Source organism: Scyliorhinus canicula, chromosome 6 (assembly GCF_902713615.1).
Source record: "Scyliorhinus canicula chromosome 6, sScyCan1.1, whole genome shotgun sequence".
Taxonomy (NCBI): Eukaryota; Metazoa; Chordata; class Chondrichthyes; order Carcharhiniformes; family Scyliorhinidae; genus Scyliorhinus; species Scyliorhinus canicula.
Genome location: NC_052151.1, coordinates 180,106,116 through 180,130,389, shown reverse-complemented (window position 1 = coordinate 180,130,389; position 24,274 = coordinate 180,106,116). Strand labels below are relative to the sequence as shown.

The window sequence follows — 24,274 nt, the reverse complement described above, 5'->3', positions numbered from 1 at the left end:
AACCTGCACATCTTTTGGGTTGTGGGGGTGAAACCCACGCAAACACAGGGAGAACGGCAAACTCCACACAGACAGTGACCCAGGGCCGGGATTCGAACCCGGGTCCTCAGTGCCGTAGGCAGCAATGCTAACCACTATGCCACCGTGCTGCCCGAGACACAGATTTCATGTATACAACCCCCTTAACCGTGACCCAATTACGGGACGCTTGCGAGAAAATCACACCGTTCCTCCCCACTTCTGACCCCACCAATTCTTTGCAAAAGTTAAGCAGCAGACAACCATGTACGGCCTGGACGAGCGAGAGCAAGTGAAGCTCACAGTTTTGAGCCTAGATCCTTCCGTAGTAGCAGCCCTTCCCGACCCACAGAATGTAGGAAGCGGCACCCTAGCAGGGTTGCACACGGCGATCCTAGATGCGATGGGCTATAAGCGAGGAGACCCAGTAGAAGGCCTGAATAAATGCAGGCAAAAGAAAACAGAACACCCCACAGCGTTTGCTGGACGCTTATGGATCCATTTCACAGCAGTTTTCGGAGAATTAGCCCGTGCCCATTTGTCCTCGGATACTTGGCCAAATGGACTCGAATCCTGATCTCCCATGCAACAGAGGCAGGACAGAGAGCTTGTACGAATTATGACCCCTCAGATGAGGCCCACAACAAAAAATGGATTTTAAAAAGGTTGTCCTGCGCCTGGGAGCAATCTGTTCAGAATACACCCATCTTACCCGATGAAGAGCAGGCATAGGCAGATATACATGCAGTAAAAGCGCACCAAAACCCCGCATGGGTAAATTAAGGTAGCAACAGCCCACCCCAGAAATCGCAAGGGCCCTCAGGCTTGTATCTCCACAGGACGCCCTCTCCATCCGTTTCCATGCTGCCCCCTCCCCCTCCATTACCCACTTGCGCACCATCGACACATTGGCCGCCCAATAATACCCTGAGAGATTGGATAACGCCAGCCCCCCCCCCCCCCCCCCCCCCCCCCCCCCCATCTCTATCTCGCTCCAAGAAGACCCTCTTCACCCTCGGGGTCCCATGCGCCCAAACAAAGCTCATGATGCTGCCAGTCACCCTTCTAAAAAAGGCCCTAGGGATAAAGATGGGCAAACACCGAAAAAGGAACAAGAACCTCAGGAGAACCGTCATTTTGACGGACTGCACTCTACCCGCCAACGATAGCGGCACCATGTCCCACCTTTTAAATTCCTCCTCCATCTGCTCCACCAGCCTGGTAAAATTAAGCTTATGGAGAGTCCCCCAACTCCTGGCCACCTGCACCCCTAGGTATCTGAAACTCTTCACTGCCCTCTTAAATGGGAGTCTCCCAATTCCCTCCTCCTGATCACCCGGGTGTACTACAAATACCTCACTCTTGCCTAAATTTAACTTATAGCCCGAGAAGCCCCCAAATTCCGCTAACAGCTCCATCACCCCCGGCATTCCCCCTTCTGGATCCGCCACATACGACAGCAGGTCGTCCGCATACAGCGATACACGATGTTCCTCCCCACCCCGCACCAGACCCCTCCATCTCCCCGACTCCCTCAACGCCATAGCCAAAGGTTCAATCGCCAGTGCAAAGAGCATGGGGGACAGGGGGCACCCCTGCCTGGTCCCACGGTAGAGCCTAAAGTACTCCGATCTCCTTCCATTGGTAACTACACTTGCCATCGGAGCCGCGTAGAGCAGCCTCACCCATTTGATGAATCCCTCCCCGAATCCGAACCGCTCCAGCACCTCCCACAGGTACCCCCACTCAACTCTATCAAACGCTTTCTCCGCATCCAGCGCCACCACTATCTCCACCTCCCCCTCCACTGCCGGCATCATAATAACATTTAGCAGTCTCCGCACATTCATGTTGAGCTGCCGTCCCTTGACAAATCCTGTCTGATCCTCGTGTATCACCCCTGGCACACAGTCCTCTATCCTGGTGGCCAGGATCTTCGCCAGCAATTTAGCGTCAACATTGAGGAGCAAGATAGGCCTGTATGATCCACACTGCAAGGGGGTCCTTATCCCGCTTCAGGATCAGAGAGATCAGCGCCTGTGACATCGTCAGGGGCAAAGCCCCCCCCCCCCCCCCCCCCCCCCCCCCCCATGCCTCATTGAAGGCTCGCACCAACAGGGGGCCCACCAGATCCGCATACTTTTATAAAATTCCACCGGGAACCCGTCCGGCCCCGGCGCCTTACCTGACTGCATTTGTCCAATCCCCCTGACTAGCTCCTCCAACTCTATCGGCGCCCCCAGCCCCTCTACCAGCTCCTCTTGAACCCTTGGGAACCATAGCCTGTTCATGAAGCTCTCCATCCCCCCTCTTCCCATCGGAGGTTCTGACCGGTACAGTTCCTCGTAGAAGTCCCTAAAGCCCCCATTTACTTCTGTCCCCTTCTGCACTACATTCCCACCCCTATCCGTCACTCCACCAATTTCCCTAGCCGCATCTCGCCTGCGTAGCTGATGCGCCAACATCCTGCTCGCCTTCTCCCCATACTCATATACCGCGCCACTGTGTCTCTGCCTTTCTGGTGGTCAACAAGTCAAATTTGGCCTGCAAACTACGCCGTTCCCCCAGCAACCCCTCCTCCGGTGCCTCCGCGTATCTCCTGTCCACATCCAGGAACTCCCCCACAAGTCTCTCCCTCTCCTTCCTCGCCCTATGAGAAATTGATAGATCTCTTGATAGTAGAGACATCATGGAATATGGGAATAACGTGGGAAATGTTGAGGTAGAAGATCAGCATTTGTTGGGATCAAGAGTTAGGAAAGGCACTCGCTAGGAAGTTAATATTTGCATAGTACATTGTTAGTTGACAGGTAAATATGGCAGGTTGAGGGACAGCCGTGGGAACACAGCATCGGCTTACTTAATTAGAAAAGTAACTGTCACAGGGCTGAGGATTGCTGTAAGAATTCAGAATTAGGGATAAGTGAATCCAGTCTGGACTCAATTGTCAGGGCTAAGGGGCCTGGAGAAAGTGAGCAGAATGAGTATAATCAGGTAGTTAAAGTGTAACTAGGAAGAATCAGTAGTCTTAGTCATTTTGGAAAAGCTGCAGTTTATCTAACAGAGCGAGGGAGTGCGAGGAATAGTGAGCGAGAGCAAGGAGACGGAGAGCTTAAGGAACCTAAAAGAGAAGACCTTATAGGTCCCAAGAACCACGGGGAAAACAGACATACAAATTGAACTTATATCTCGTCCCATTGCTTTGACTAATAAGTATCAACCCTTATTGTCAGTTTGCATTCCAAATTAGTGATTGTCCTTTAAGCCAATATGTTGACTCCCAACAAGAATTTTCTCACTCTGGGGTTTAGTACAAGAGTCCAAATCCCTGCACTAACAAGCAATTTTGTAAAATATATTAAACAATTGTGCACTAATTCTTGTTTACATGTGCAAGTACAATAATTTAGTTTGTATGAAATGATCAAGCTGTGTGACAGTTTTCATCATCCAAGGTAAAGAGAAGCAACCAAAACATTTTTCAATGTGCGAAGGATGATCAGGATTTGTTGTTAGGCCTGACCTAAGCTAGCCCTAACTGAGCAGAGAATAAAATTTAAGGGCTTAGTCACAAGAATCTCAGTCTACTTACAGAAAAAGTTTTCAAACCATTTACACAAGTGAGAAAACAAATATTGGAGGACCAAAATTTAAGTTTCCTCTCTACTGCCTCAATAATGTGGCAAATTTGGTTAGCACTGCTGCATCACGGCGCCGAGGACCCGGGTTCGATCCCAGCCCGGTTCACTGCCATGTGGAGTTTGCACATTCTACCTGTGTCTGCGTGGCTCTCACCCCCACAACTCAAAAGGTTATGCAGGTAGGTGGATTGGCCATGCTAAAAAAAAATTGCCCGTAGTGTCCTAATAAAAGTAAGGTTGGGGGGGGTGGGTTTGAGTAGGGTGATCATGGCTCGGCACAACATTGAGGGCCGAAGGGCCTGTTCTGTGCTGTACTGTTCTATGTTCTATGTTCTAATTGGAAAAAAAATTGGATACTCTAAATTTATTTTTTAAAATAATGTGGCAATTTATTAATTTTTTTTTTTAAATAATTTTTATTGAGAAATTTTGATTTTATACAACAATTACGCACCTTAGTAAAATACCGAAAATAACAATAATATTAACAATCATATACATTCGCCCCATCCCCATGAACAACCCATCATTTTAACAACAACGCAAATTAACACACTATAAAGTTACAGAATAAACGGGACGCAAAGGCCAGGACACCGGCGTCTTTCGCCTCCTGCACTCCCGGCTCCACCCCAGCCCCAAAAATCGCGAGTCCCCACCCTGGTTTGACCCTGGATCCAACCACCCTCGACACCGTCCCCGCCACCCCCTTCCAGAATTCTTCCAGTGCTGGGCATGCCCAGAACATATGGGCGTGGTTCGCAGGACTCCCCGAACATCTGTTGCACCTGTCCTCACCCCCGAAGAACCTACTCATCCTAGTCCCGGACATATGGGCCCGGTGCAGCACCTTAAATTGGATGAGACTAAACCTCGCACATGAGGAGGAAGAGTTGACTCTCTCCAAGGCCTCCGCCCAAGTCCCGTCCTCTATCTGCTCCGCGAGTTCCTCCTCCCATTTAGCCTTCAGCTCCTCCACTGACGACTCCTCCACCTCCTGCATTACCTTATAGATGTCAGACACCTTCCCCTCTCCTACCCACACCCCCGAAAGCACTCTGTCCATCGTCCCCTGCGAGGGCAGCAAAGGGAATCCCTCTACCTGTCGCCTAGCAAACGCCTTTACCTGCAGGTATCTGAACATGTTCCCCTGGGGAAGGCCAAATTTATCTTCCAGTTCCCCCAGGCCCGCAAACCTCCCGCCAATAAACAGGTCCCTCAATTTGCTGATGCCCGCCCTTTGCCATCCCCTGAATCCCCCATCCGTGTTCCCCGGGATGAACTGATGGTTGCCACCCAGTGGAGCCTCCATCGAGCCCCCTGTTTCCCCCCGATGCCGTCTCCACTGTCCCCAGATTCTTAGGGTCGCCGCCACCACCGGGCTCGTGGTAACCCTCTTGGGGGAGTGCGGCAACGGTGCCGTTACCATGGCACCCAGGCTCGTACCTCTACATGACGCCATCTCCATTCTTTTCCACGCCGCCCCTCCCCCCCTCCATCACCCATTTACGCACCATTGACAGATTGGCTGCCCAATAGTACCCCAGAAGGTTGGGCAGCGCCAGCCCGCCTCTATCCTTCCCTCGCTCCAGGAACACCCTCCTCACTCTCGGAGTCCCATGTGCCCACACAAAGCTCAGAATACTGCCGGTCACTCTCCTAAAGAAGGCCCTGGGGATAAATATGGGCAGGCACTGAAAAAGGAACAAGAACCTCGGAAGCACTGTCATTTTGACGGACTGCACCCTCCCCGCCAACGACAATGGCAGCATGTCCCACCTCCTGAACTCCTCCTCCATCTGATCTACCAGTCTGGTAAAGTTATGCTTGTGGAGAGTCCCCCAGTCCCTGGCCACTTGCACCCCCAGGTACCTAAAGCTCTCCCCTGCCCGCCTAAGCGGGAGCCTACCAATTCCTTCCTCCTGGTCTCCAGGGTGCACCACAAACACCTTGCTCTTACCTAAGTTTAATTTATAACCTGAGAAGGTCCCAAACTCGGCTAGTAACTCCATCACTCCTGGCATCCCTCCCACCGGGTCCGCCACATACAGTAACAGGTCGTCGGCATACAACGACACCCTATGTTCCTCTCCACCTCGCACCAAGCCTCTCCACCTCTCTGAATCTCTCAATGCCATCGCCAGCGGCTCGATTGCCAGTGCAAACAACAAGGGGGACAAGGGGCAACCCTGCCTGGTCCCTCGGTAAAGCCGGAAGTACTCCGACCTCCTCCTATTCGTGGCCACGCACGCCATCGGGGCCTCATATAGTAGCCTTACCCATCTAATGAACCCTTCACCAAATCCAAACCTCCCCAACACCTCCGATAGGTACCCCCACTCCACTCTATCGAAGGCCTTCTCCGCATCCAGCGCCACCACTATCTCTGCCTCCCCCTCAATCGCCGGCATCATAATGACATTCAGCAATCTCCGCACATTCGTGTTCAGCTGCCTTCCCTTCACAAAACCTATCTGGTCCTCATGCACAACCCCTGGCACACAGTCCTCTATCCTGGTGGCCAGGATTTTTGCCAGCACCTTAGCATCCACGTTGAGGAGAGATATGGGCCTGTATGACCCACACTGCTGGGGGTCCTTGTCCTTCTTTAAAATTAACGAGATCAGCGCCCGTGACATCGTCGGGGGCAAAGTCCCCCCTTCCCACGCTTCGTTGAGTGTCCGCACCAGCAAGGGGCCCACTAGGTCCACGAACTTTTTATAAAATTCCACCGGGAACCCATCCGGCCCCGGTGCCTTCCCTGACTGCATCTGCCCGATCCCCTTAACTAGCTCCTCCAGCTCAATCGGCGCACCCAACCCCTCCACCTTCTCCTCCTGCACCTTCGGGAAAGGAAGCCCGTCAAGGAACCTCTCCATTTCCCTCCTCTCCCCCGTTGGCTCCGACCGGTACAGTTCCCCGTAAAAGTCCTTGAAGACCTCATTCACCTCTACCCCCTTCCGCACCACATTCCCACTCTTGTCTCTCACTCCAGCAATCTCCTTAGCCGCATCCCGCTTACGGAGCTGATGAGCCAGCATCCTACTCGCCTTTTCACCATGTTCGTACACTGCCCCTTGTGCCTTCCTCCACTGTGCCTCAGCCTTTCTAGTGGTCAGCAAATCAAATTTAGCCTGCAGGCTGCGCCTCTCCCCCAACAGTCCCTCCTCTGGTGCCTCTGCATACATCCTGTCCACCTCCAGCATCTTTCCCACCAGTCTATCCCTCTCACTCCTCTCGCTCCTCTCCCTGTGTGCCCGGATGGATATCAGCTCCCCACGAATTACTGCCTTCAGAGCTTCCCAGACCATCCCCACCTGAACCTCCCCCGTATCATTCACCTCCAGGTACCCCTCAATACTTGCCCGGACCCTCCTACACACCTCCTCCTCCGCCAACAACCCCACATCCAACCGCCACAATGGACGTTGGTCTCGCACCCCCCCCATCTCCAACTCTATCCAATGCGGACCGGCGTGGTCGGAGATTGCAATGGCCGAATACTCGGCCTCCTCCACTCTCGGAATCAGTCCCCTACTCACCACGAAGAAGTCTATCCGAGAGTAGACCCTATGTACGTGGGAGAAGAAAGAGTACTCACGTGCCCTCGGCCTCACAAACCTCCATGGATCCACTCCACCCATCTGATCCATAAACCCTCTCAGTACCTTGGCCGCCGCCGGCCTCCTACCCGTCCTAGAGCTGGACCGATCCAGTGAAGGATCCAACACCGTATTAAAGTCCCCCCCTATGATCAGACCTCCCGCCTCCAGATCCGGGATCCGTCCCAACATACGCCTCATAAAGCCCGCATCGTCCCAATTTGGGGCATACACACTAGCCAGTACCACCTTCTCTCCTTGTAGCCTGCCCCTAACCATCACATACCTACCCCCCTTATCCGCCACCACCTCCGATGCCTCAAACAACACATTTTTCCCCACCAGAATCGCCACTCCCCGGTTCCTCACATCCAACCCCGAGTGGAAAACCTGCCCCACCCATCCCTTCCTCAGGCGGACCTGGTCCGCCACCCTCAGGTGGGTCTCCTGAAGCATTGCCACATCCGCCTTTAGCCCCTTCAGGTGAGCCAGTACCCTTGACCGCTTCACCGGCCCATTAAATCCTCTCTCATTCCAGGTGACCAACCGGATCAGAGGGCGTCCCGCCCCCTCCCCCGTCGGCTAGCCATAGCCCGTCGACTGCCCGCCCCAGGCCAGCATCCCCTGCTCGACCCCGTCCCCATAGCGACAACCCCTCACCTCTGTCCCCCCAGCCCCCACCAGCTCCTTCTTGACCCTACCAGCAGCAACCCGGTATTCCCCTTTCCCCCCCTCCCTTCCCCCCCAGGCTAGGAACCCTCCCAGCCGCGAACCCTCCTCCATTGTACTTCCGTGGGTCAGCTAACTTCTGCTGACCCCGGAAACTCCCGCCAATAGCCCGACCCCTCCCGAAGTGGGATCATCCCCCAATCTATCCCTCCTCCTGGCACCGCTTCAGCGCGGGGAAGAACCAGTTAAGGCCCCACCTCCCCCGTCACCGTCTCCGCCCCCCCAGCCCCGCAGCGCGGGAAACCAGAGGAAAGCCCGCGCTTTCGCCCTGCCCCACCACACCCTTCTGACGCAGCTCCCAAATATCAGCCCCCCTCCATACCCCCACTCCGACATAGAATACAACATATCCCCCCGACCCTCCCCGCAAGATACACAGCCCAAACAATGCCCCAAGCACAAAAACAAAAACATAGCAGAACAACCTCTCCGTAAATAACCATATCAAAATTGCAAAAGTACTAAAACAAGAAGAAAAAAAACAAAGAAAAAGAGAACACAGCAACAGCCGAATCCAGCACTAATATCTTACAGCCGACCTCGCAACCCCCAACCCCTAGTTCAAGTCCAGTTTCTCCGTCCGCACGAAGGCCCACGCCTCCTCCGGGGAATCGAAATAATGGTGCCGGTCCAAATAAGTTACCCACAGGCGCGCGGGCTGCAACATTCCGAACTTTATCTTTTTTCTATAAAGCACCTCTTTCGTCCGATTAAATCCGGACCGCCGCTTAGCCACCTCCGCACTCCAGTCCTGGTAGATCCGCACTACCCCATTCTCCCAATTGCTGCTCTTCACCTTCTTGGCCCAGCGCAGCACGCAGTCCCGATCACTGAACCGGTGGAACCTCACCAGCACCGCACGCGGGGTTCATTCTCCTTAGGCCTCCTGGCCAGTACTCTGTGCTCCCTCCAGCTCCAGGGGCAGATGGAGAGACCCGGCCCCCACTAGCGAACCCAGCATTACAGCCACATAGGCTGTCAGGTCCGATCCCTCCAGCCCCTCCGCAAGGCCCAAGATCCGCAGGTTTTTCCGCCTCATGCGGTGATCCAGCTCCTCGAAGTGTTCCTGCCACTTCTTGTGGAGTGCTTTGTGCCCCTCCACCTTACTCACGAGGACCACGGCCTCCTCCTCGCGTTCAATGGCCTGCGTCTGCAACTTCTTGATGGCAGCACCCTGGGTGGACTGAATCTCTGGCAGCCTTCTGTTTGTTTCCTGCAGAGAGCTCAGTACTTCATCCTTGAATTCTTTAAAGCAGCGCAGGAGATCAGTTTGTTGTTTCTGGGCCCAGAGTCTCCACTCCTCTGGAGCTCTGTCGGTGGCCATCTTGGATCCCTTCCCCCGTTTTTTCTGAGGAGCTGCTGCTGTTTTTTCCACCTTTCCACTCCGAGTTCAAGGCATGGACTGCAGGGAAAGTCGTTCAGCACACCTTCCCCCACCGGGAGACGTCGAAAAATTTCCGTTTTGGGCTCTCAAAAGAGCCGAAAAATCTCTTTAAAACGGGAGCTCCCACATGTGTGGCTTACTGCTGCATCACTGCCACCGGAAGTCCAATTTATTTATTTTTAATCTCTATTGCAACAGTGTGAACTTTTATCTCAATGGCTAGGGAAAGAGAGTGGAGAGGGAATGCACGAAAGGCCAGAGCAGTGAAGGGCAGCCTAGGCGAGTGAATGGGCTGCATGAGTGGCCCTCCTTCATCGCAATGGGCACCAGACTGAAATCAGGCATATGCACTAACCATAGTGCCATGAATAAGATCGAATATATTTAATACACACCAAATATGTCACAATGAGTTATAGAAAATGCTCAACCACGCTTATATTAATAGAACTGCCATTAACTTCAAATGGTAAAAACAAATAAATATTTATGCTTTGAATGGACGCAGATGGAGTGCACAGCTCTCACTTGTCCTCACTTCACATGCCCTTGTTTTACACGTGTATCACTTTAGTCATACTGGTCAGAAAAGGTCTATGCGGCCGGGAACCAACGGAATCTGGCAACCCTGGATTGGCAACAGTCAACAAAATATCTCGGGGCTCGCTCTCAGACACCTTATGGGCTGCAGGTTAACCAACACTGGGCTAGAGTCACAGAAACAGAGTTCATGAGGGCTATTTAACAGTTACAGGTTACAGAGATCAAGAAGAGGAAGATCATAAAGTGATTTAAACATGATGGAAATTATAAATTTGAGACATTTGGATATCAAGAGCCAATGGAAATTAAGCACAGCGGTCAGTAGAATTTGGGACTGGATACCTAATATGGGTAGTACGATTCACAATTATTTTGAGGTTATGCAGCGGTGGAGGTCGAGATACAGACATTTTTATCTAACTCGAGGTGTATTCTGACCAGCTTTTTTTTAAAAACTGACAAATGATTTACAAAGTTCTAATAAAATACTAACCAGAAGCTGATGACTTCTGATGCATCCAGATTTCCTTTGTGGTAGTAGAAGAGAGTGAGGAACCTGTCCAGGCAGTCCACTCTGACCTAAAAAGAAATCATAACTATTAATCATAACTGTCAAGAAGAAACTCTTCAGAATAAAAACTTAAAAATAGGGACAGGAGTAGGCAATATGGCACCTCGAGTATACTCCACCATTCAAGAATATCACAGCTGAACCTTTACATCAATTCCACTTTCCCACCCTATCCCCATAGCCTTGCTTTCCTTAGTGCCCCAAAATCTATTGGGTTCAGTCTCAGACTCAAGTCATCATCTACAGCTCTCTGGAGTACACAAGTCCAAAGATTCACAACCCTTTGAAGTGATGTAATTTTTCCTCATCATAAATATTAAATGGCCAATAAAATTAAAACTTTATTGTTCTTGATTCCAAAAAGGACAAAGTGTAATTTGAAAGCTGCAAACCAAAGAGGTTAAGTTGTAAAAACATAAATGGCTTGATTTTCCTACTTTATAAATGTGATTTGAAATTCGCGAATGCTTAGAAAAGCATGAAATGTATATGGCTGGCAGCATAATGGGATGGTCTCTAATGTTTTTAGAAACATTTAAACAATTTATTCTGATCTCTTTCCATTTCATAAAATGCAAATGAACACCAATCCTTTGGTTCATGGTACAGACTAAATTATGTTTGGCAGTGCAGAGTATTACCACTACTATGAGGCCTTAAATTTAAAACAGTGATAATAAAGCCTAAACACATTTTCTCCTTAATATTTTTCATGTTTAAAATTAGATGGTGGAAAGCTGATTTGAGTGCTTCGTGAAAAAAATGGATTTCACCCAATACGGGCAATTTAGCATGGCCAATCCACCTAACCCGCACATCTTTGGACTGTGGGAGGAAACCGGAGCACCCGGATCCGGGAAACCCACGCACACACGGGGAGGACGTGCAGACTCCGCACAGACAGTGACCCAGCCGGGAATCGAACCTGGGACCCTGGAGCTGTGAAGCATTTATGCTAACCACCATGCTACCGTGCTGCCCCTAAATTGTAGCAGTATTTTGTAGATTATACAAAATTAGCTGCTTCATTGAGATTGAAAACAAGCAAAATGTAATAGCTAATGAAACAATATACTTTCACACAAAATTCCACATTTAACCAATTTCCCAACTAATTACTGCCAACTTGAAAGCAATCAGCAGCATTAAAGTCATTCTCATAGTTTCATCAATATAGTTATTCAAAGCATGCCCCCACTTCTATGGAGTTTATAGTAAAAACTGAGTAGCATTATTTCTTTTTGTCTCAATCCAAATGTGGAAGTAACCTTGGTCTAGGAAGATTTCCATTGAGATTCTACTGTGAAGGCAAGATCTGCAGATAATGTACATCCATAGTCAAAGGAAACAGAATGTAGAAGTTGAAGAAAACTCAACTGCACAAAAGCATTTTTGGCAAAACAAACACAAAATAATCAGAAAGGGTAATCCAGATGAGGATAAAGACAGAAGAAGCTTGGAGGGTGAAATCTGACTGTAATTCTCAAGTAAGATCAGTGCTGCTCCTTGAATTATAGCATTAGATATAGGGAAAAATCATTTTTGCATGACTAACCCAGGTATGAACTGTTCTTTTTAATGTTTCCAAATAAGGGGAAATTTAGCTTGGCCATCCACCTATCCTGTACATCTTTGGGGGGGGGGGGGGGGGGGGGGGGGGGGGGAGAAGAGAGAGAGAGAGAGAGGGGAGAGGGAGAGAGAGAGAGAGAGGGAGAGAGAGAGAGAGATACCCACGCAGACACGGGGAGAACATGCAAACTCCACACGGACAGTGACCCGGGCCGGGTGCTAACCACTGCACCACCACGCCCTGATATTTTTGGACTCTTAATATCTATTGTTAACACGTCGCTGTGAAGTGTACAACAAATAAAGACTCACCATAGACTCAGCTGATCACTTATGAAGCCCTCTCCAAGAAACACTGAAACATCACAGAAGGAGACACAGTGAAAACAAACCATCCCCCTTTGTTTCTACAACTATCAAACTTGTAATGGTACCACTTGACAGAAGTCAGCTTGAAAAGAAGGGAAGGAGAAAGCTCAATGAAACAAAATGGAGAAGTTAGAGTAAATCAGATGAAGTGCAAATATTTGATAAACGTAGAATATCACCGAGATATGAAGTGAAAAGGTAGATCAAACAAGGTGGAGTTTAAAGCAATAAATTGACTTTTTGCAGATAGAATATGAACATTTGAAATTGAACATATGAAATTCCCAGTGAGCTGGTTCATCAACCCTGCCCCAAACCTCATGACAACCAGAACATTATGGCTAAACAATTCCCTACTCTACCCACATTAATCTAAAGACGAATGGGCAACACTGATGCTCTGACTAAATCTATCATTTTGCTTTAAAATCACTGTTCTCACAGTTATTATCTGTCATGTTCTTGAATACATTTACAGTCACAACATGCTTGAATTACAATTTTTTTTTAAACAATAAAATGTGATTTTGTTCCTAAATATTCTTCTTGTTAAGTTAAAGAAAATATTTCAGTAATGCCCAAATATTCCTGATCAAGAATTCTGTAATGTAACTGGGCACGCTGCTGCATTGGAACAAATCATTAACTGCAGATGATCAGCAAGTAGATCACGGCAGGTTTTTTTAAAGAAATATTTTTATTCAAGGCATTTTTCATATCTGCAAAAGCCAAACCTTGGCAACACGTGAGAAAACTAACAAACCACCCTCCCTTTTTCCCCCACCCAGCCTCCAACGCTTAACCTCTCCCCCCCACCGCTCAATACACTTTTAAAAAGTCAACAAACACCCTTCCTCCACTCCACCTGCGGCAAAGTTACCTTTTTCCAGCTGCAAGAATTCTGCCAGGTCACTCACCCATACCCTCGCCTTTGGCAGTTCCGGGTCCCGCCAACTCAACAAAATCCGTCTCCTATCAGGGAGGCAAAGGCCAAGACATCGGCTCCACTCCCCATCTAAACTACAGAATCCTTCAACACTCCGAATAGCGCCACCTCCAGACCCAGAAGCACCCCTACCTCCAGAATTTCGATCATTGGACCAAAAGCCCCTTCCAGAATCCCCTCAACCTCAGACACACCCAAAACATATGGCTCGCTACACCCAACCCCCACCCCCCAAAAGAACCGGCTCATCCTCGGGACTGCCTGTGGGCTCTGTGCACCATCTTAAAGTGAGGTTTAACCTCACACACAACGAGGAACCACTCACCTTCGCAGGGTTTCCCTCCACACCCCAGCCCACAACTCTTCCTCCCACTTGCGTCTGACCTCCTCCACTGGAGCAGGGCCCTCCCTCTCCACTAGATCTCCATATATGTCTGCCACTCTCCCCTCGCCAATCTCATCCTCAGACAAGAACTTGTCCTGCAGCCCCATAGAACGGCAGGAGGCGCTGAGGTTGTTGAGGACATCCTGAGGGTGGACCGTAGATACTTCATGGCACCAGAGGAGACATTGCTAAAGGGAAGATGGAGTTTGAACTGGTGTCCACGGGATAGGCGGTAGGGCAGCTGCAGAGGGCCAGCTTGCTCGCTGGTTGGCTAGTTAATGGGAGTGAAGTGGGGGGTTGACTGGATGAGACCAAAACAGCATAGACTACGCCAGCCGTGGTCTCATTAAAGCACTGTACAATTGTATCAAGACTTCCTAATCCTTGCACTCTAATTCCCGTGTGAAGATTGCTAAAATGTCATTTGTTTTCCTAATTTTTTGCTGCACCTTCATGCTAACTCTGTGTTCTTTATACAAGTCTTGAATCTCTCTGAACATCAACATTTAAAGCTTTTCACCTTTTAAAAAATATTAGAAAAATTCTAATTTTCTGTTCGTACTAACAAAGTGAATGACGTAATGATCCCCACATTATGCGCCATCTGCCACCTCATTGCAGACTCACATAACCTGTCTATATTCCTTTCTTCTCACATCTTTCTGTGTTCTTCTCACATCTTACTGCCCCACTTAGCTTTGTAGTGTCAGCAAATTTGTATAAGCCCTTCAAGTGGCTATTGGATAGGTACATGGATTACGGTAGAATGATGGGGTGTAGATTAATTTGTTCTTAATCTAGGACAAAAGTTCAGCACAACATCGTGGGCCGAAGGGCCAGTTCTGTGCTGTACTTTTCTATGTTCTAATGTAGGCTCACTTACCAAAGGGGACTCCCCGGCTGCAGGGGTTAGGCCAGCAGTAAGGTTGTAATTCAAATCTACCATCAATTTTCTGTTTATTATATTTGAATTTTTCTGTTAAATCTTTATGTATTGTATGTGTTTCTTCTATCCAAAAGTGACAGAATGCTGCTCAAAATTTAGCTGCGATTTAAATTATAACATTAGCATAAATGCTTTATTAAATTAGCATAAATTAAATTAGCATAAATGCTTCACAGTTCCAGGGTCCCAGGTTCGATTCCCGGCTGGGTCACTGTCTGTGTGGAGTCTGCACGTCCTCCCCCTGTGTGCGTGGGTTTCCTCCGGGTGCTCCGGTTTCCTCCCACAGTCCAAAGATGTGCGGGTTAGGTGGATTGGCCATGCTAAATTGCCCGTAGTATCCTAATAAAAAGTAAGGTTAAGGGGGGAATTGTTGGGTTACGGGTATAGGGTGGATACGTGGGTTTGAGTAGGGTTATCATGGCTCGGCACAACATTGAGGGCCGAAGGGCCTGTTCTGTGCTGTACTGTTCTATGTTCTATCTCTATAACTACTACTTTTACAGGTCATTTGCGCTGGCATGAGGCTTGGCCGATGCGGCCGGTGACTTGTTTTTATTTGTTCAGAGGTGTGTGTCACTAGCTGGGCCAGCATTTACTGTTCATCCTTAAATATTGTTGAGGTCCAACCCAGACCTCTGGGTCTGGTTTAGCACAGGGATAAATCGCTGGCTTTGGAAGCAGACCAAGGCAGGCCAGCAGCACGGTTCAATTCCCGTACCAGCCTCCCCGGACAGGTGCCGGAATGTAGCGACTAGGGGCTTTTCACAGTAACTTCATTGAAGCCTACTCATGACAATAAGCGATTTTCATTTCATTTCATTGCGGCGTTCTCCCGTAGGTCATTTTATTGTAGTTGCTGGTTAATTTGTACAAATTTTATCGTTGGAATATATGCTTCATTACTTGACACTAAACTACTGTACCTTAAATGATCCAATCAAACCAGCTAGGATAAGAAACATAATTCAGAGAAACTACAAGCTTATTGTTACCTATGTCATGCTTAGATCTTCTATCGCCCATTATAAATCCTACGTCTAATTGAATACAGCACCTCGTGCCATCCTAACCCATTTTTAGCTTTTCACAAAATAATCAAATCATTTTGGAACTGAGGATCTTCATTAACTGGCATTCAGTATTGGGATTTCACAACTTCTTTACTCACTGCAGCTAATATCCTTTATAGCCGCTCCCCAATTATAACTAATTTCTGTCATGAGGGAAGCAACTATTCATTTATACTCCATGACTTGATATTTATAAAACCTGCCATGCCCTACCCAAATAAAAGCTGAACTTCAGATGCTATATAGGGATGAAACCTACTTTAAGAAGTTTAATTTTATGCAAAAAGTCAAAGTGCAACTAAAGACAGACAGTAACCCTGAAGTAAAAGTTCTGTTTTAGAGTAGCGAATACATAGTTTCTGATGGTAGCATATTTATATCTAACCACAGAACAGAAAATAATATATTTATACCACTTACGTCTTGAAGCTCAATTATGTATGACATAGAGAACTTTTTTTTAATTAAAGGGCAATGTGGCATGGCCAATCCACCTACCATGCACATCTTTGGGTTGTGGAAGGAGACCCACAAAGACACAGGGAGAATTTGCAAACTCCACATCGACAGTGACCCAGGGCTGGGATCGAACCCGTGTCCTCGGCGCATGGTGACATCGAAAATGTAACCCTGGCGGCACAGTGGCGCAGTGGTTAGCACTGCGGCCAAATGGCGCCGAGGACCCAGGTTCGATCCCAGCCCCAGGTCACTGTCGGTGTGCAGTTTGTACATTCCTCCAGTGTCTGCGTGACTCCACAACCCAAAGATGTGCAGAGAAGGTGGATTGGGCACACTAACTTAATTGGACAGAAAATAAATTGGGTACTTTAAATTTATTTAAGAAAAGAAAACAACTTAACCCTCTCTTTGAAAGTTTCCTGCACTAATCGTTTCCAAGAAACCCAAATACAGGATATCTCCATTTCCTCCCTAATTCTCAAAGTTTCTGGCTTAAATCTGCAGCTGATCTCCTTTCAAGCTTCCATTCAAGATGCTCTGAGCCAACTGCATAAAAGGTACAAAAACTGGGTCAAACAGTACAGAAATTACTGGAAACGTTCACTGCTTTCTTTCAACCCCATACATCAAGTTCCTGATCTTGAGACATTGGAAAAGCAATTTATAAGTTTGATGAGCAGCCTGGAGAGAACGGTGTAAACATGTATGCAGATGTAATGTACATTGTTCTCATGCTATATTTTGTAGCCAACTTTCCATATACAAAATCATTATGTGCAAAAGAAGGAAATGAGGACGACATTTAATAAGTTGTTCATTAAGAAACCACTTTACACACAATGATTTCAAGATGTTGTAGAGATTGAACCTTCAAATCTACTGTAGAACCTGGATTCATTTAAATAGTTCCCCACACAATTGATTATTCACCTCGGTGGAAGCTGCACATGAAAGCACATACAGGAACTCAAAGAGACGCCCACAAAGGGAAGGAAATAAAATGTGAAGAAGAAGATAGTATTTACAGTGCAGAAGGAGGCCATTCGGCCCATCAAGTCTGCACTGGCCCTTGGAAAGAGCACCCCACTTAAGCCTCACACCTCCACCCTATCCCCGTAACCCAGTAACCCCACTGAACCTTATTGGACATTAACGGCAATTTATCATGGCCAATCCACCTCCCTTGCACATCTTTGGACTCTGGGAGGAAACTGGAGCACCCGGAGGGAACCCACGTTGGCACAGGGAGAATGTGCAGAGACAGTGACCCAAGCCAGGAATCGGACCCTGGCGCTGTGAAGCAACTTCTGCTAACCACTGTGCTACCATGCTGCCCAAAACTGACTTCTATAAACCTGGAGTCTAATCATATTGGCAGACATTTGCCCACAAGCTTGGAGCCAGTTCATAATGCAAGTCAGAAAGAAAAGCTTTTAGTTAACAATGCTAAGTATGCTTACATTTGTCACAAACTCCTCACAAACTGATCCCAGGGGGTCAAGGTAACACAAACATCTCTTTAAAAAAAATTGGGACGGACTAACAATACTGACTAGCTGTTATGTGACATGCAGTTCCACTACAGCTAGCAAACTTGAGGACTGGTATCAGCTGGACTGTGCTGACAGTTATCTGCAGGAGTGATAGAATCATGGAAGCTGCATCACAAGTGAGCATGGGATGCGATCAGCTATTGCAGTCATGGAGGTACCAACAAGATTTGAAATGGAATGATCTGTATAGTGCTTAGATGGAGAATAGGAGATGGTTAAATAGCTGAAGAAGTGAGAGCTGCATGAGACAAAGGGAGGCATACATTAAAAAAAGAGGCACATTTACACAACAGAGACTGAAAGCAGCTAAATAGAGAAAGGCGAATTGAATGAGAAACAGAACAAAATGGTAAAGCTTTAGTGGTCTAGAGGCTAGTGGGAGAAAATAGGTCAACATCAACAGCACCAAATACTACCCCAATATGGTGTTTCATCACCTGGGAATGCACCCATATCACCAAACCACATCCTTTTGCCTCACCCTCAAAGACCAACCAACACACACACACACACCCACACCCTATATTACCAGCATCAAAGAAAATCGGAGCTACACATAAGGTCTTAAATATGTGATGTCATTGTGAAGCCCAGAGGGTTGGAGCTTGTATGATCTTCACTGAAACAGACAAAAAGGACAAACTGAAAGTGGTTAGAGTGGAAGCAAGGCTGAAGTGGCAAGCAACAGAGATGAAGGACAGAAGGAAACGTTTGGTTAAAGTGATCATTTAATCTGTATTTGATTTCCTTGAAAAGGCGGCCGCGCACCTCGAGAACCAAATACATAATATCTAACGAGATTGTGAAAACAGCAGAATGCAAGTCAGACAAAGCCATAATAAAATTGCACCATATTCTAGTTAGACTTTACTTGAAGTGCTGTATTAGTTTCTGGTCACCAAGAAAGGCTCCCTGGCGCTGGAATTATGAGGAAAGATAGGAGACACTTAGAAACTACCTATCTAGGCTGAAGAACCTGAGAAATGAATTTCAGGGTATGCATAAGGTTGTTAATTCTCAGGAGGGAAGCACAATGATTAGCACAGTTGCTTCATAGCTCCAGGGGTTGCAGGTTCGATTCCTGGCTTGGGTCACTGGGCAGAGTTTGCACTTTTCCCCCGTGTCTGTGTGGGTTTCCTCCGGGTGCTCCGCTTTCATCCACAAAGATGTGCAGGTTAGGTGGATTGGCCATGCTAAATTACCCTTAGTGTCCAAGAAGTTTGGGTGGGGTTACTGGTTTGCGATCTTAGGGTGGAATTGTGGGCTTGGGTAGGGTGCTCTTCCAAGGGCCGGTGCAGACTCGATGGGCTGAATGACCTCCTTCTGCGCTGTAAATTCTCTGGTCTATGATTTTGAGTGTCACAAGCAAGGTCATCATTTGTTGCTCATCCCAGTAGCCCTTGGAAAGTGGTCATGAGCTGCCTTCTTGAACCACTGCAGTCCAGGATGAAGGCATTTCACGGATTGCTTATTCTAGTTATTCTTTGTAGATGTTTAAAACCATATACAGCCAGAAGTGCTGAGTGGATGATCCATCTCGCTCTCCTCCTGAGGTCCCCACCATTATTGATGCCAGTCTTCAGACAATTTGATTCACATTACATGTTATCAAGGAATACTGAATGCAGTAGATAGAACAATGGCCCCTGACAACATCCTGGCCGTCTAATACGAAAGACTTCTGCTCCAGAACTAGCCGTGCCCTTAGTCAAGCTGCTCCAGTACAGGCATCTACTTGATAATGTGGAAAGTTGCCCAGGTATGTCCTGTCCATAAAAGGTAGGACAAATCCAATCAGGCCAATTACCATCTCAGCTGACAAGAATAATAAATTAATGGACGGATTGCAGCAAAGGAGGAAACTATTTGGCCATCAAGTCCACGCCAACTCTCTGGAAGAATAACTCACCTACTTCCTTTTCCCTGCAGCCCTGAAACTTATTTGTCCAATTATGTAATTATCTTTTGAAAGCAACAACCAAAACTGCCATCAGTACTCAGTAACTACTCACTGCAAAATGTTTTTCCTCATGTCACCTCAGATTCGTTTGCCAATCATTTTAAATCCGTGTTGGCTGGTTCTCGATCCTTTCGCAAATGCAAACAGATTCTCCCTATCTACCCTGTCCGGACCGCTCATCATTTTGAGCAACACAATCAAATCCCCTCCCAATTTTCTCTTCCGTATAGAACGGCCTCAGCTTCTTCAGTCTATCCATGTATTTGAAGCTTCTCATCCCTATAACCATTTTCTTGAACTGTTCCTGTACCCTCTTCAATGTCTTCACATTCTTTCTAATGTATGATGCCTGGAATCAAACACAATACTGTAATTTCCTGCTTTTGTAATAAACCTCTATTTAAAACACCCAGAATCCCTTATGTCATTTTAACCACTTTCTCAATGGTTAGGGCACATGTGCACCCATTTAAAATTACAGCATTTAAGATAGTCATTCCTCACTTGTCCTACCAAAATTCATCACCTCACACTTCTCGGAATTCAATTTCATCAATAGCGGCACCTGGGTCTCCCACTATCTACCTTCCTTCAGTCTGACAAACAATTATTCACCATCACTGTTTCCCGTCACACAGCCGATATCACAATCCATGCTGCCAATGTCCTTTTCATATATTTCAGTCTCTCACATTACGGTCGAGGTCGACGGATTTGGTGTACTTGGTGATCATCTTGGTGCCCTCAGAGACAGCGTGCTTAGCCAGCTCCACTGGCAGCATGAGGCGGACGGCGCTCTGGATCTCCCGGGCCAAGGTGGTGCCCCGCTTGTTGTCGGAGGCGATGTGTTTGAAGATGTCCACGACAAAGGAGTTCATGACACTCATGGTCCTGGAGAAGATCTGGGTAGAAGGGTGTCCCTGGGTCAGCACCTGGTACACGTAGGTGGAGCAGCTCTGCTTGCGGGCTTTCCTCAGACTCTTGGGTGGCTTCTTGGTGACTCTGCTCAGGGTCTGCTAGGACGCCTTGCGGGACACTCCTCCCTTTGCCAGCTCCAGCATTCCCGCTCCACTGGAACGCTTCCCCTATTCCATGGGCTTCTGTTTTACCAACAAATCGGTCATGTAGCACTTTTGGAAGTCCATATGCAGCATACAACATCAACTGCATTACCCTCATCAAAAAAACTCAACCACAGTCAACATAATTTGTCCTCAACAAATCTATGCTGGCTTTCTTTAATTCATCCTCATTTCTCCAAGTGACTGTTAATTTTATCAAGGCTCATAATTTCTAAAAGCTTTCCCAGTACCAGCTTAAAATAATTGGCCTATAAATGCTAGATTTTTCCTGGGACACAATTTTGAAACAGGGTGGAAACTTTAGCAATTCTCCAATCCTCTGGAGTCACACTACATCCAAGGAGGTTTGGAAGATTATGTCTCCCCTCACATCAGCAAAGTGATGGACGGTGTTGTTGAGCTCTCAGGCGACACTTACTCAGCAACAACCTGCTCACTGAGTCACAGATTGGATTTCACCAGGACCACTCAGCTCCTGACCTCACTACAGCATTGGTCCAAACCTTGCCAAAAGAGCGGAATTCCAGAAGCCAGGTGAGATGATGGCCTTGATATCAGGCAGCATTGACCAAATGTGACACCAAGGAATCCCAGCAAAAGTTAATGGGAATTCTGCAGAGAGCAATTCTCACCTCCTGCTCTCCAAAACCTGTCCAACATCTATAAGGCACCAGCCAGGAATGTAATGGAATGCCTCTGCACCTTGATGAGTAAAGCTCCAACAACACTCAACAACCTTGGCACCATCCAAGACAAAGCAAAATGCTTGATCAGTAATCCATCCACCACCTACATGTTAAACTACCCAATACTGCATATGCTAAATCTCACTCAAGATCATAGAGAGCAAATGATAGCTTTGACTTAAAAACAGCAAAATATAAAACACATAAAATATATTCAGAATTAATTTGGTCGCCTGGATGGGATTAAGGCAAAGTGGTAGGAAGAGTTGGGGGAGGGCATGAAGGAGGAGTTGTGGTGTGAGATGCTTCAGATGGTTAATGCCTCAACTTTGTGCGCGGGGTTGCGGCTGATACAGTTGAAGGTGGTGTATAGGGCGCACCTCACAAGGCCAAGGATGAGCCGACTTTTTGAGGGGGTAAAGATATTTGTGAACGCTGGGGGGGGGCGCGCGCAATTCACATTCATATGTTTAGGTCTTGGCCAAAACTGGAGGAGTAATCAAGGGAGGTCTTTAGGGTAATCCCAAGGGTGGTGCATGCGAGATTCGAATCAGAGACTAGAAGCCATATTCGGAGTGTCAGATCGGCCGGGGTTGGAAGCAGGTGTGGAGGCAGATGTCTTGGCCTTCGCCTCGCTGATTGCCTGAAGCGGATTCTGTTGGGGTGGAGGTCAACTTCTCCGCCCTGTGCCTCGGAATGGTGGGGGGAACTGCTGGAGTTCCTAACACTCAAGAAAGTAAAGTCGAGTTGAGGGGGAGGATGGAAGGGTTCTACAACTCATGGGCCTTGTTCGTCATGCATGTTCATGAACTGGATGGCATCGAACATTAGGGGGAGGGGGTTGGAATGTATAAATTAATAATGATTCTTTTTCATTGGTGTTTTGTATTTAAAATGTTTGGTGCTGTTTGTGGGTGGGTGGGATGAGGGGATTGTTGGCTAAGGGATTGCCATTGTATTTGTTGTTATTGTTAATTATTTTGTTGTTATAAAAATGATAAATGTGAGAAAGGAGAATAAAAATATTTATTTATTTTTAAATTAAATTCGTAGCACAGTGTAATATACTTAGAATGGATTTGGTTTGCACATGAGTGTTTTATCCATTTTAACTGGCTGCCTGGTTATAACAAGTGGTGACTCAGCAACATGTCATAGGTAACACAGAAAGTCAGAGGAATGGTATTACAAACCAAAGTTGTAATCAGCTTTAGCTGAAACTGATCACAAGACAGTTGAAGATGAGGAAAGCCAATTCCACACTTTAATTCGTCCATCCAGGAAGACAAAATAATGCCCTCCTCCTTTCAGCCATAATGATTCCAGAACCTCCACTCAATACTCAGATAGAATCATAGAATTTACAGTGCAGAAGGAGGCCATTTGGCCCATTGAGTCTTCACCGGCCCTTACAAATAGCACTCTACAAAAGCCCATGTATCTACCCTATCCCCATAACCCGGTAACCGACACTTAATATTTTTGGACAGTAAGGACAATTAAGCATGGCCAATCCACCTAACCTGCACATCTTTGGACTGTGGAAGGAAACCGGAGCACCCGGAGCAAACCCACGCAGACGCGGGGAGAACATGCAGACTCTGCACAGACAGCGACCCAGCCGGGAATCGAACTTGGGACCCTGGAGCTGTGAAACAACTGTGCTAACCACTATGCTACCGTGCTGCCCCGCATATATAATTTGTTCCCTCTGATCTTGAGTGAGATTTAACTCATCTAGTATCTGGTAATGCAGTATGGCAAGGAGCTGAACAGAAACTATTCCTACTGAATAAAGTTTGTATATCACAAACTTTCGTGCTCAGAATGCTTGTACCACATGCACTATAATCAGACTGTGGCTTAAGACTATAAACTACAAAACCAATTTGTGAATGAATAGATAAATAGGCAGTAGCAAATAGCAGATTTAAGGTAATATATAGAAAAGAAATATATAATATATCAATATATCCCTAGGTAAAAACTCAAAGTAAAACTGAATCTGGGAATTTTATTTTGACATTTCTGACCAAACATCCCACAGGCCCTCCAGCCTCTTTGGTGGACTGTATGTTCTGTAATAATAATGTCCAAACAGGAACAAATAAAATAAGACTGTTTACATCTTATACAGAACTAAACCGTCCACAGGATTTGAAAACAATGGGTTACAGCTACTGCATCCTTTAAACAAGAAAACACTCAATTGTAAAATCCCTCTGAACTCAATAAGCTCTTTCCATAACAAAGCAGATTGATAAATAATGCTACAATAAAAACATTACACTAACATTTTCATGATTCAGATCACAGACATTTGAGTCCTGAAAATTCACGAGTCCAACTCCACCACTATAACAATAGCAGTGTAAATGTTTACAAAATTGCAGCCCGTTGGGCCCTGGTTAGTGAGATATGTCAGGTGAGACTAGGACAAATTTAAGATCGTCACACAAATAATGAAATTGTTAGGAAAGTGTCAACTTATTCAGTAATTTCTTGAGTATGGAATGCTATGCCACAAACAATAGTTTAAGATGAATAGGTTGAAATCAAAATGTGATGTGATCATTTTTTTTTGTTTTATGTGATGTGATCATGACTGAGATTAGATTAGCTCACACCTGATGGATTGGTTGAATGGTATATTTCCGTATTGTAATGCTTTGTTACAAGTCGCCATCTTTGCCCAAAGGTAAAGGAGTCTAGGACTAGAGGGCACAGTCCACCAAGAGAGTGAGAGGAGAGAGATACAAAA

The 24,274-nt window shown here is 47.0% G+C and overlaps 1 protein-coding gene across 7 annotated transcripts in view; it reads right to left on the bottom strand.

Annotated features, from left to right (window-relative positions):
* Positions 1–24,274, bottom strand: part of lyst (lysosomal trafficking regulator) — a 397,928-nt gene that overhangs the window by 318,742 nt on the left and 54,912 nt on the right. For all 7 annotated transcript variants that reach the window (XM_038800534.1, XM_038800541.1, XM_038800536.1 and 4 more), the window contains exon 2: positions 10,411–10,496. In XM_038800534.1, coding sequence (XP_038656462.1) covers positions 10,411–10,496 — 86 coding nt within the window. The remainder of the gene's footprint in view (positions 1–10,410; positions 10,497–24,274) is intronic.